The 13,971-nt window shown below is 34.9% G+C and overlaps 2 protein-coding genes and 1 long non-coding RNA gene across 10 annotated transcripts; 1 reads left to right on the forward strand and 2 right to left on the reverse strand.

Moving 5' to 3' along the window:
- The first annotated feature begins 1,339 nt into the window (after positions 1-1,339).
- On the forward strand, positions 1,340-5,869 carry LOC142518610 (cytochrome b5 domain-containing protein RLF-like). Of its 3 annotated transcripts, XM_075621403.1 has the most exons (7): positions 1,357-1,540; positions 1,644-1,690; positions 1,854-1,937; positions 2,294-2,654; positions 3,472-3,606; positions 5,426-5,476; positions 5,579-5,869. In XM_075621403.1, exons 3-7 carry the CDS (start codon positions 1,905-1,907, stop codon positions 5,653-5,655), a joined length of 657 nt encoding a protein of 218 aa, XP_075477518.1. In that variant the 5' UTR covers positions 1,357-1,540; positions 1,644-1,690; positions 1,854-1,904; the 3' UTR covers positions 5,656-5,869. The 3 variants fall into 3 exon arrangements, with proteins under 3 accessions (XP_075477517.1, XP_075477518.1, XP_075477516.1); XM_075621402.1 differs by lacking the exon at positions 1,644-1,690 and having other exon boundaries at positions 1,340-1,498; XM_075621401.1 differs by lacking the exon at positions 1,644-1,690.
- Positions 4,340-5,419, reverse strand: LOC142518611 (uncharacterized). The gene is made up of 2 exons (XR_012813599.1): positions 4,797-5,419; positions 4,340-4,765 (listed from the first exon to the last, which is right to left on the reverse strand). It is a non-coding gene; the product is annotated as an uncharacterized LOC142518611 (long non-coding RNA).
- Positions 5,870-6,189: 320 nt separating the features above from the next.
- On the reverse strand, positions 6,190-13,530 carry LOC142517778 (putative zinc transporter At3g08650). Of its 6 annotated transcripts, none has more exons than XM_075620224.1 (6): positions 13,425-13,530; positions 11,890-12,703; positions 10,464-10,748; positions 9,389-9,517; positions 7,369-7,466; positions 6,190-7,120 (listed from the first exon to the last, which is right to left on the reverse strand). In XM_075620224.1, exons 2-6 carry the CDS (start codon positions 12,352-12,354, stop codon positions 6,307-6,309), a joined length of 1,791 nt encoding a protein of 596 aa, XP_075476339.1. In that variant the 5' UTR covers positions 12,355-12,703; positions 13,425-13,530; the 3' UTR covers positions 6,190-6,306. The 6 variants fall into 6 exon arrangements, with proteins under 6 accessions (XP_075476339.1, XP_075476341.1, XP_075476338.1 ...); XM_075620226.1 differs by having other exon boundaries at positions 13,381-13,492; XM_075620223.1 differs by having other exon boundaries at positions 13,206-13,488.
- Positions 13,531-13,971: the final 441 nt, after the last annotated feature.

Genomic DNA, 13,971 nt, shown 5'->3' on the forward strand with positions numbered 1-13,971 from the left:
TTAAAATTTTTATTTCAAATGTTTATGAAATTTTATGATGAAGTGTTAATGCTAAAACACATGTTGCATACTTGGTTTAAAAAAATGATTTATATGTGCATGAATTTTTATAAGTTATTATATCAAAATTTGAAGGATGTGAATTGATTGTGACTTATACAATGAGACGATGATATATAAGGTCAAAGCTCAGTTGATGTGTGAGAGTGTCGCTGATGTCTCCGTCGTCCGATACCGTGGTAATATGTAGATGGATACATCGACCTACAGCTAATAAAAAAGTCACAATTGAGGATCTGAATTTAATTAAAAGGAAAACGTATACGTATATGATGAAAGGAAATATGATATGATACGTTGAAAGGAAAATGTTAAAGTTTATGTTCATGAAAAATTATTTTATTAAAAGTATTTTCCATGTTGCTTGCGAATGTATATGTATTACTTGTTATCATGATTAAAGTTTGCTGAGTCAATACACTCACTAGATGTGAACGATGCAAGTGAGCATGAGATTCATGTTAATAGAGGTATTGATGGTTGAACTAGCTGGACAAAGGTGCACACAACCCGAGTACCGTCGTTAGTTTTCCGCAAACAAAACTATGTTTATGACTATTTAAAGATTTTTATGACTTATAATGCTTTTGAGAGGAAGTTAGAGTTGAGTTTATTTTTGAAATAATTTTAGTTTATGGTGGTTGACGTTTACGATTTTATGCTTTGAATTACTTTCTTTTGGATTTTCGAATAATAGTTGGTTGATTTATTTTAAATTATGCAAAATATTTATATTTTAAATGTTTAGTGTTTCGGTCGAATAATTAGAAAGAAAAAAAATTTCTAATATATTTTGAAAAATACGAGTAATGGACAGTTTCAATAGTTAGATTTTAAAATTTTTTGCCATTAATTAATTGAAAAAAAAATCAATTTTCTAGCTCCATCCTAGTTAAGGACACAACCAATATTCAACTATCTAATATATCACCAAAATTCTTATAAAACTTTTTTATTAATCAATTTATAAGACGAACCATCAAGTCAACCAAATTCAGGAAAAAAATATTATTTTCTATGTCAAAAATATTAATTTTTTTGTAAATATGAATCGCGTCAATCCATATTATCGTATATAAATATGTGAAATCGTCTCAAATGAGACGGACATCCATTTAACGTCATTTTCCGGTGGAATTGATATAAAAAATAGTGTAATTCATGGATTGGAAATATTTTAATTGTCATATCATTCGAGCCAAATGTTAGATGATGCAATGATATTGGGAAAAAAAAAAAAAAAAAATCCTCCTCATTCATCATTAACAATTCACAATTCACACCAAAAGTGCCCTGTGTATATTTGAAGAAGTAGTTTTTGTATTATATAATAATAATAATATTCAACTTGTTCCAATTTGGTCTATATTTTGTGATATTTTGGAGAGGCGGAGAGTAACCAGGAAAATCCAGGCGCCGCCACATCCAATTCAACGAAGTACGCCGCCACGCCTTCTCCCTCTGCCTACATATATTATCGGTGTGTATGTGTGATCTTTATTCTTGTAGAAGCTTCTTTGTTTTTGTAAATGGGTGAGAATAATTTATTTTTATTGAATTTTGACAAATACCGTTTTGTTTAGTTAGCAACCCGGGAGAGAATTATTGTATTGTTAATCGTGGTAGACAGGTAACTTTCGGAAGTTTAGTTTTGCTCTGTCTGAATGCTGTTGTTAGAGGTCGCGCCGATGCATATTAATTTGATCCTGTGATGGGTTGTTGAATTCGATGTTTTGTAGTCGAATAATTCGATGCATTGGTCCATTATTTACATAATCCTTCTGTTTTTGTAGAGTGATTGAATCCTCTACCTAACAGTTGTTGGAGTCGTCATTCAGGCTACGATGGCTGATTCGGATGATTTCACCTTTTGTCGAGTAAGTCCTTCGTGTTTTCATGATAGATATTTCTTCTTGTTGATAAATTATCGGTCTTAAAAATAATCTGATACTTCTTGATATGGGCAGTAGTGATGCGCTAACTTTTGTCAAGGTGTGTTTTCTTTGGCTAACTAATGAGGGTGATTTCTAGTATGTTCCCAATAGACGGAATTGTGTTATTTTTTTAACATGAATATCTCTTTTCGTTTGAGGGGAACAAGTGGACAACTGCCTTGCTCACTCCCTCTTGGCCTTTGCCAAATTTCAGCCCTTACACAAGTTCATCCTGTTTTTTTTTTTTCCCTTTCAGTTGTTTTTCCTATTATAATTTTTAATTTGGTTCACGTAATTAGGTTGAGAAGCCTGTAGATGGTGTTGAAGAACAGCATGTGGCCGCGGGTATTGGTGGAATTTGTATGGATGATAAAAATGCTAATGGTAATTTGGATAGTGGTAGTATATGGAAAGTTGGTGTTTCTTCTCAGAAAACTGTTGGCACGTTGACGTTTAATGTCATTGATGCATCCACTCAGAAAATAACGAATGAACATCCCAAATTGGATGCAAAAGAGGTTGCTGGAAGTTCAAGTAAGGCGCCGCTGGAACAGAAAACTCTTGTGAAGAAGCCTATGCCCCGAAAAAAGGTTCCTTATGAGATAGGGTATAGCCCAATGGACTGGCTTAAGCTCACAAGAACACATCCTGATCTGGCAGGTTATGACCATTTTGTGGAGTTTTGTTTGGGTGTTTGGTGTTGCACGAATCCTATGATCCCAATTTACAGATGAAATTTAACTATGCGCAATTTTTTTAAAATATTGGAACTCAGTTGTTTTGCCATTACATTTGTAAACAAAATTATTTTAGTAGTAATTTTATGAGATGGTGCTAGATGTTAAAATGCTGTAAGCTAAAATAATTGGTGATCAGTTACTCGTTTGAATACTTAAGAATTCATTTCCGTTGAATCTTTCTTTTTGATGTTTCTAGTCTTTCCTCTGAGGAGCACTGTTGGCCATTTTTTTCTCATGTAGTTTTCTTTAAATCACTCCTAATTACCGTGAAGTTTCCCTAAAGTCCACAGATCAACTTGAAAATGATGAAATCAGATTGAGGACTGAGATGTATCGGAACTGATTATTCTGGGTTGAGATGATTGGCATTTTCTTTGTGGCACTACCAATTTTGGCATGCTTTATGCCAGTTCCTCTGCTTACTTTTTGTACTGTTTTCTTGGGTATCTACCTTATGTTTGGAGAAATATTTGGCCTATGTAGTAATAGATTTATAATGTCATATCGAATCACAATATTTCTGGTCTTCACATTATATTACCAAAGTTTTATATTTCCATCACCTGTACTTCTGATTACAACATGCAGTTGTGTCTTTTTTGGGACTTTTTATGAAGTCTATATTTTTAGTAGGATGACCCCTTTCATGCTGTTTTCATGAAAGTTGAAGCTGAAAAAATTTCTAGAGCAAGTATCTGTAGCTGAATTCTTTTGGTTTTAAATTACATTTTTGTCAGGATTGAATGGACAATCAAATAGAAGACTTATAACTATGGATGAAGTTAAACAACACAGATCTGAAGGCTCCATGTGGACTGCTCTTAAAGGCCGTGTCTATAATATTGGACCATACATGAAGTTTCATCCTGGAGGTAGCTATTAATTGTGTTCGATCGATTTTTTTCCTTCTAAAGTGGAGTTTGCAGATAAAATCGTGAATTTGTAACTTTTCTGTCTGTGTTTGCCTTATATCAATGTTTCCCTTATAAAAGTATTTGTTGCATGGGATGCTCAAAAACCTATGAAATATTATTCCTTTTTAATCTGTAACCGTATGACTACTCAATTGGGGTGCCTAAGCATTTTTCACTATGGATGCCACCCCATTAACTTGGACTGTCGTGTAGTTTAACATTGCGTATGGTTGAGTTTTTGTCTTGACATTTTTTTAAGACTTGGATCTTGTTTCTCACATGTTGAAAATTTTGCTCTTTGATGCTCAAATCACGATATCGCTTTTTCATTTAAAATGGTACATTAATAATTTGATTATATGTTTCAGCCGGTCCAGATCAGGACTTCTAATTCGCCTTAGGTCAGCAATGTTTTTACGTCAACTAATTATCTAATTTGTACTGTTTCCACTCTTTAATTTCTTTGTCAAATGACTCAAATTTTACTTTCTAAACCGTGAATCCGTGATTGAACTTTGAAATATGGTTTACATTTTTCGATTGACATAAATATTTTATATATGAGTTTCTGTATTTTGAGTGTAAGATTTTGGAATGCGTAATTAGGTTTTTAGGTAGAAGCACTACCGGAGGCTTTCGTCTCAAGCCTTTACCGTTTATCATCCTTAAAAAAGTTCCCAGTCACTTTCGAGTCTATAACACTCTTGTATTTCTGTATCCTCGTATGAATTGTGAATTGACGTGTAATTGGCTCATGCCCTGAAATTTGAGTACGAAAGGTAAATTGCCGGGGAAATTTTACTCAGTTTCTTGAAATCCTAAAACAATGATTAAACAAAAGTAAATAGACAACAAATGTGAAAGCGGAGTCAGGTGCCTAAGAATGGAGAGATTGATTAGATATTGTTGAAAGGGGGAATTGTTTCTTTTTCACCATTGACTGATGGAAGAAATACCATGTTTAGGTGCCTTCAAATCATCTGTCGTTTTTATTGCTAGTCTCCATGAGGCTCATGTGCTTGAATTAATTGTCATCCTCATTTCTATCTAATCTGTTTTTTTCCTTTTTTCTAGCTTGGCTAGGTGAGATGGTCAAGGCATGTTTCTATGCTTTTTTCTTCTCCATATTATGATTTTTTTTTTTTGACAGCATTCTCCATATTATGATTTCAAAATTGATTGACAGACTCGTTCGAAATGGCATAAGTGCATGACACTGATGTTTTGCAAGGGCAAGGAGCTATGAGCCATTAAGTAGCATATTTTTTAAAACTCGACTCATATGATTTACCCATGAACACTGCTGGTTTAAGGGTGATGTCTTTTTTTCCCATGGGTAACATATCATTTTTTAATGTCATTTTATCTTTATCTTTTTAGTTTCCTATTTAAAACATTAGAGTAGGTGATGAGATGACTGTTTCAAGTATTAAGTGGAGTCCCTTCTCGTACACAAATTTCTTAAAAAATTCGAGGAGCCTTTCATTTTGTTTCATGCTATTTATTTCCTGTTGATTGTGTCTTCTAAATTGTGGCTGCTTAATTTTTAAGTGTTTGAAATTTAAATGAGTTTTAATTGTTTTTTCTTCTGAAAGCATCGATGTAGCATCCTTTGCTTACTTATACTCTGATTTTTGTATAGTGATGCCACAATTGTTGCAATGTCTAAAGTGAAGGTGTTGAGCATATTAATTTGTTTGAACTGGTTCCCGTATATTGATACGAGATGCATTCGGCTCGCAAGGCTTTTTACAATGATTTTATGTTCTTTTGTTAGGTGAGGACATGCTGAAGAAGGCTGTTGGGAGAAACAGCACATTGTTATTTAGTATCCTTTTACCACTACCTAATTCTTTCTCAGTTTCAGTTCGAATAAATTATATACATCATCTGGGGCTTGTAAAAGTTGCGATCCTGATTCTTTATACAGATAAACACCATGCTTGGGTTAATGCCGAAGTTTTATTGGAGAAATGTCTCGTGGGCATTTTAGACGAGAGCAAGTAGAGATACAATATTCTTTCTATAGTTCCAGAAGAAGCAATGGAGATTGCAAGAGATCAGTTATTTCCATTTGTCATCGTCTGGAAGATAGATGCAAGCATTCAAGAATGTAGCATGTGTTGTCATGGAGACGTGTTATTTCGATGTATATCGTCACGGTGGAACATTCAATGACTTGTGCTTCTAACAATAGTGACCAAAGGTTAATTTGTTTTTACTACATTGTTCATCTACTTCTCTTACATTTTTGGTCGTATATAAATGTTTGTCTGGGCTCAACGAGATTTAACTAATGAAGGTACTTGGTGAAGCATTAAAATGCCCAATTAAATTTTAGTATTTCATGCGAGGCATGGAATACTCTTCGTCCCATTTTAATGTTGCCATGGCAGATACACTAAGCAAGAAGAAGTGTACAATGAGGTGGAAAGATGTAAAACATATCATGACTTAAACATGGGGCATCTTTTTTATACGATAGCCAAGCCCAATGACCTAAGAGGGAATCCAAAATCAAGGTTTAACAGCACAAAACGGTTCAGAAGAATCATCCCCATTCTCATATAGAATTATAACGAAAAATAACTGCGACTTTTGCATCCACTGTGGATATGTTACAATTTGAATACGCATATATCCAAGATTCTGCCATTATCACCTGACTGCTTCCGGCGCAGAATTGCAGTAAGGTGTATGCAAACATACTAATTTTGTGCATGTTAGACACAAACTTCCAAAGAATATACCGATAACACCACCAAAAAAGCTCTTCCGTCTATCCAACTTAACCGCTCTCTTAACAACGATCCAAAAACAGGGGAAAAGTGCGCCACACGCGAATATCATACCATGATCTAGACCCCTATAGTCGATTCCAGCAAGTATTGCTACTATAGCCGATAATGGCCCTACGAATCCGATAAGTGCAGCTGATAAAAGGGATCCATGCCAACTGTCAGTTGCACCAAATATGCAACTAGCGACTGCTGCACCACGAGGAAATCCATGGAGGGACACAGGAAGAACCATGTGCCTTCCGAGCCCATATGCTTTGGGTGCAGCCACTCCCAATGCCAACCCCTCAGAAAGAGCATGGAGGGCTATTGCCAAACAAGACACAAATGATTGAAGTGTGGGCGCACTAATCGAAAATCCAGTTATATCAGTGATCGTATTTGCTGATGTCTTTTTGCGACTTCCAAGCTTCATAGCACTAGATATGACCATGTGGGCAAATATCGATCCTGCTGTGAGAAGAAACAAGAGTGGAAGAAGGCCCATTTTTGAAGATAGGAGTAGTTGAAGTGGTCGCCAAGCACCAAGGACAAAGGCGATGCCAGAGGCCACACCAGTGAGGACAGCATGCTGAAGGTGGAAAGCAAGAGCAAATGCAACAAGAGCAATGCCACCAAGCAATGGACCCAGACCAAAAAGTAACGAAACTAAGAGACCAGAAGCATCCTCTGGGCTGCAAAGTAAAGATTTGGTTACAAAGGCGGATTTCATAAACCAGTTTTTGCGCTGTGAACTGTAACTGTCATATTACAAGTGTTTACACAGGAAAATGTAGAAAACAGATTTAAATTTAATGATTGCCAATGAAAGGTAAAGTCACTCTAATAGGCTTCTACGGTAAAAAAAATAGTGTATTTCTTAGCCCCCTCCCAATAATAATAAAAAAACTCACACACACACATGGAGAGAGAGAAAGATTACTTGTAATTGTGGCTGAAATTATCAAACACAACACTTAGAGCTTCCATAAAAGCTACGGAAAGTGTAGCAGCTGATGCAACTTGAGATGGGGAAGTTTCCTGCAATCCGAAAAGATAAGAAAATCATCAATCACAGTCCAAATACAAACAAAATCAAAATTTATTTCCCTAGCGGTTGAATTTGATCATTTGACAAGAAGTATGTTGGCATCAACATACAGCTTTTTCTTTCTCTCTCCCTCTTTTTTCTTTTTCTTTTTTCCCCAGATAAGACAAATTTTCTTTATTTGACACGTGGGCTTTTTCAGGCATTATTCAATCTGAGGCAGCAGATAATTTATTTGATAAACAATAAGAGTACCCGAGAATATCCAGACACAAAGCATGTCTTGCCAAAATAACTCTTTGGAAATCCTATACTCTTTACCATCACTAGTCTTATTGGTCGGCCATATAACGCATGTCCATGGGTAAAACCCAAGCTCTTACCTATTACCAACATTATATTGTTCTACAAATACTATGACTCTAAATACAAGAGTTGAAATATCTTCCCCTCGTGCATACATTGACAAACTATTAAACTATTTGTATATTCACAATCGTCATCTCATATCCATTATATCAACTTCAAAACTATATAAACTGTTAAACCAGAAAGTACAATTCACTTGCGCAGAATATCTAGAGCATTATACACCTAGCATGCCTTAGAAATCAATACCGCGTGCAAAAAGTGTAGGCTATCCAAGATGTTCGACATTTTTTCTTCCTCTTTCTTTGGCCTGGACTAATGCACTAAATCTAGTTTATCAGAGTTGGTCATTCTTTAAATAAAGACATTAGGCAGAACGTATTAAGTTGACCAGTTTTTCATTAGAGGCTAGGACTAAATAGGTATCCCAAATCCACAACAATTGAGAAATAGAGTAAAAGAAAATGAGTTATATGTTGAGTCTTACCTAATAAGGAAAAGGAATATATTTTTGCTATTGTGTACCGCATAAAAAAACAGAGAATTACGAAGTTATACTGTTCATACACAGGAAGTTCATTTTAATCAGAAAGAAAAGGATTGATACGCTAGCAAAATTTGAACTTTACAAGATTAAACTCTCAAAGCACATGTACTTTGAATCAATCTGTTTGACAAACTGTAAAGACTGAGTTAGGAGGGTAATGACCTTGTATAATAAATATGAATCAAGAGTACATTTACTTCTTTTATGCAGAAATATTCTATAAGAATTACTTAATGTAAGTCTTCATTTTTTTTCTTGTTCTTAATGTTGAGTCCAACATTGTTTCATGGAATTGCTGTTATAAACTATATCTAATAAGCATTTATAAAAAAAATATGAAACCAAAACAGGTACCATACGTCCACCACATGTCAGACATTACTTGTTTAGATTCACTAAGTTGTAGATGATTTAAAACATGTGTGACACATTTAGATTCAAAAAGTTGCAGATGATGTAAAACATATTTTTGTTAGATATTGGACGTAAAAATATATGTCAAATACAAACTGAACAACAATTTAATAATAAACCACCACAACAAACTGTACAAATGAGTTGATAAAACTCTGTCCAGTAATTTGAACTTCAACAAAGCTAAACAAGGAAAAAATCCAGTGTCAGTCTTTAGCCCGCACGGAGGATAAAAATACAAAAGAACTCAATTCTCAATAGAAATCAGGTAATCAAAGTGATGCTAAAGATTATTTTACAAGTACACAAAATTCCACCCCACCTAATTCATCCCTGATAGGTAGGTGCATCTACATTTATTCAATTCAACAGCACCAAATCCTAATTGGAGTAGAAATGTACAATAGAGAAGTTTAGATTCTCAAGCCACATGCTTACATAGGAGGCAATGTCGAAAAAATTATTGGGCAGAAATTTTTTTTGTTTCTAAATGTTGACCCCATATTAAGTATGCAAATTTTGCTTCATTATTTAGGCACAAAGAGACTGTCGTAGTTCTGTGCAAATGAAAACGAATAAGTTTACCTTGAATCCCTCTGGAAGAATCTCAGTGATAACCATCCAAATCATACACCCAGCAGCAAATCCAGTAGCAAATGGAAGGAACTTATTGAATGCATCGGCACAAATAAATGATGGAACCGCTACAAGAGGCTGCATCAAGAGATCATATGATGCAATTCATCATAATAATATCCAACCAAAGAAATAAACAAATACAAGAATTAAGACATCACATCTGTCCCTCAAAAACCATTCAGCCACACTGAAACGTCTATATCATTTGCTTTTCTAGCCATGAATATCACTGGTTCAGACCAGGCACTGAATAACTGTTTTACATGGGCAATGAAAATGGATAACACACTGGAATTTACTTCCTCTGGCCTAAGCAGCAAAGCATTCATCACTATTCCAGTCACAAAGATGACGACTTAATCAAAATGTATAGATTGTTCATCAATAAAGGTCCATTATCACATGAAAATTTTGAATGAATAATGATTCCCGATAACCTTACCTAACAGGTTGCGTGTCTCGCTTTGAATATTGGACATTGGAACACCAAAGAAGTTCAAAGACCCAGTATCATGAATCTAATAAAAGGTATACTGGTAGACAAAGAAATTCACCCATGATGTGACGCATTGTGCATATTCCCAAAGTTATAGCATCCACTTACAGACTGACAAACTGTACTACATGTCTCGATTGGATCATAATGATTCTAAATATATAACAACTAGGTGGAAAATTTTAACAATAGAGTAGTCATGGAAACACGATGTATACATACACACATACACACACAAGCACCTCAATTTAAAACATCTACTCAACTGAATACTGATTATACAGTATACATCCATAATATTTCTTTAGGATCTTACACTTTGCAACAACATTTGAATATTTTAAGGTGATAGTATATGCCACAAAGATCCATTTACACTGCTCTGGATTCTTTCCATGCAAAGAATCATCTTAGAGGAGACCATTGCAGAGTTAGTCTCACCACCATGGTGGATATTAGAAAACAGAAAACTATCTGCAATTTTATAAGTCTCGTCTAGTCATAGAAATGAACAAAATAAATTACCTGTGGCAGCGACGTAATCACACTCCATAACATGGCATTCTGTGGAGATACTCCTCTCGATGCAAGCACCATACTAACAGCCAATCCCTCGGGTATATTGTGCACAGCAATGGCCATCGTCACCAATATCCCCTGATATAAACCTTTGGAGCCAGCGAAGGATACTCCAACACCAGAGCCCTCCCCAAAAGAATGAAGAGTCATGATACCAACAACTAGAATGATTTTAGTAGCTTCTGCTCCTTTTATGTCCAGCATGCTTACTTCACCATATTGCTCAAGGAACTGGGGATAGGAGAAAAGTAAATTAAACTCTAAAGTGCACCGAAGAATATTCAGGACCATATCCCAGGTGACAATTTAAAAAAGGGGTAGCTCAATGCTAATGGTCACTGATATTTAGGCTTACTACAAAAAAACTACATGAAGAAAGCCATTAGTTTACAACTGCACAAGACAAAATGTGCTCCTAGAACAGATGTGAAGAAGAAAATATTTCAATGCTTCAATTTTACCAACCATTAACCAACAGTTGAGAAAAGAGTATGAGAGGATGACCATACACTGTTTCCAACCGTATTATACACTTCTACCAATAGATGAACTATATGAATAAAAAATTGGATATTGTAACTACTTGAAGACAGTTGAATATCACCAGATGGACATATTGTCAGTAACAGCGTAACACAGAGGCACAAAATGGACATCTTTATGCATACCTTATTCACATGCAAAATCATATAAATAAATAAAATACAGTCTATCTTTAGGGGATCACCCCAAAGAATGACTTCAGCTGCTACGAAATTGCACCAGTTGCCTTGGATTGAACTATTGGTAAACAGCTTCTCTAACGAGTCTAACAAGTATAAAAAAAAAATTTAAGATGGGCAAGCATTTCACACATTGGTAAACAATATCAGCAGACTCCATGAAACCAGACTGTTAGCATCAGATTTCTAAAGTTTCCACTAAGACAGAACATGAAATAAATAATTTCATTCGCCGTGGAGTGCTTTTGATTAAGTAGACTTCCCATAACACAGAAATTTTTGTTTCATTACAGTTAAGGCACATAAACTACGCTCGATGACAACTTGTTTCCAAAATGAAGAACGATTCGTGAAAACACAAAAACAAAAAGACTAAGTTGAAAGCATATTGCTAGTTGCAGGCTTATAAGTAACGAACCAGTCATCAACAAACCTGCACCACAAGTGTCAAGAAAACCAAAAATGCAGAAAAGGTAAAAAGTTGCACTCTGCATAAGTAAAGAGTCTGGGGCCTCAGGGCAATAGGCAAAGGAATTAAATCGGAACTAAAAACCATTCATACTATCACCATTATAAAATAAAATCGGCAAAAACATATTCAAAACCACGTCTCAAAGGAAAAAATATCATGATAGGTCTAAGAGCTTAACCTTCTTGCAAAGCCATATGAAAATGCCACCAGCTAAAATGCCAATAACAACCCAACTGCCACTTCCATGGTCCTGCCCTTCCTGTATTAGGTCAAAGCTAGCAGCCAACATCACTCCTGCAGCCATTCCATTGCATATTCCAGCCCATTGAGAATCAAGCTCCACAAAGAAAAATGGGACAGCACCTAAACCAGTAGCAGCAGCCATTGCCAGCGTTAAAAATGTAACTGTTGACACTGAAACTTTATTCCCACCCTGCCACCGTTCACCTCTTTCTCTACCAGTGCTATCAACATTAAAGATGTGCTCGGCGCCCGAGCCATCTATCACACCAACCCCTGCATTCCTTCGTGGAGCAGTTACTAATGTTTCTGAAGTTCCTTTCTCATTTTCTGCTATTACACTATAACTTAATATAGCTACAAAGAGAAAAAGAGAGAGAATTGGCTTAACTCCTAAACTCATTTTCAGCCTATTTACGCCACCAAACGTTGTACAGTTAAAAGAAAAAGGTAGAATTGAATGTTTTCTTTACTGCAGTATTCTCATCTCCAGTCAAGAGAACATGTTCAGACCATATATAGCCATTCAACCATCTTTAGTTCTCGAGCATAGATGTTTTCTTTACTGCAGTATTCTCATCTCCAGTCAAGAGAACATGTTTAGACCATATATAGCTATTCAACCATCTTTGGTTCTCGTGGATATAGCGTGGTCATCAATTCAACTGAACACGGGACACCCACTTATGAATGATGAATATCTTTAAGACACCGCATAGTTTAAACTTACGCTTGATGCCCCAGCTCCTTCTCTACAATGAAACGATGTAAGTAAGAGATTCATAAACAAATAAGAACTCCAAACACAAAAAGCACAGAAAGAACAAACACAAGAAATGTACGAACATGAGTTCTATATTTCTTTCTTTTACTCTACTCTCATCATTGAGCATGAAAGACTGGATAAGTGGGACAACCACTTACAAAGGGGAGGAAACCATTGTTCAAAACTAGATCCTAGTTTCAAGAATGAAGAATATGTTAATGTACTCTCTACGACTATTAGATTACTCAAAAAATAGAGAGCCAAATTCATAGTTTCCATTTTACGTTTCAGCTATCAGGCAGTTAGTCGCGTTTAAGTCAACTCTTCAGCTGCATAACATTTAGATTTGCCTAAACACGGGAATCAACCGCACGTATGATTCTTTACAAAATTCACATACAGCAATTCATAACAACAGTAGATGGATTAGAAGAATAAACAAGGAACAACCCGCTCCGGGCTATCTGTTAAGAATTGTAAATCCTTACACAAAATGCCATGAAAAAAATCATAAAGACACGGTCAATCAAAAAAATTTAATGGCCCAGAGGCAAAATCATCACGAAACCTAAAACCCCAGGAAAAAAAAAACAGAGACTCAAATCACAAAATTCGACGCAACTGCATAAAACCAATAAAAGAAAACCATCTCCACATACATACGTATAAACAGGAAAATTACAAAATCAGATAGAATGGGGAAGCACCCATTAAATTAAACACACAATCGTTCTTCAATTTCCCTAAAAAATCTGTTTAAAAAATAAAACACATCAGAAGATATGGAATATAGCATTTTATGTAAAATAATAACTTTTTATTGTATTAATTCGCGAACGTTTGGTTTGTGACGTGAGATAAATAATATTTTTTAATAATAAATATAAAATAATAATTAATATAATATTTTATTTAATTGATTAATTTGATTAAATTTGAGATAATATGATATTATATTGTTGTTTTTTTGAAAATATTTATAATATTATTTATTAAGGATAATATTGTAATTTCAATTCAATGATTTGATTGATGTGAGATAAATAATTGGTAGGTAGATAAATAATATGGTGCATCAAACATGATATTAGATTGAATAAAAATGTGGATAAATAATATAGTCAACCAAATGATATTAGGATAGTGAACCAAATGGTGCATCAAACCTTTTGAGGATATATATTAGCGAATCAAACGGTGCATCAAACTTTTTATTGTACGAAATGTTTTAACCATTGAGATATGATTTTGAAT

The sequence above is a fragment of the Primulina tabacum genome, chromosome 11 (assembly GCF_025594145.1).
Source record: "Primulina tabacum isolate GXHZ01 chromosome 11, ASM2559414v2, whole genome shotgun sequence".
In the NCBI taxonomy this organism is placed as follows: Eukaryota; Viridiplantae; Streptophyta; class Magnoliopsida; order Lamiales; family Gesneriaceae; genus Primulina; species Primulina tabacum.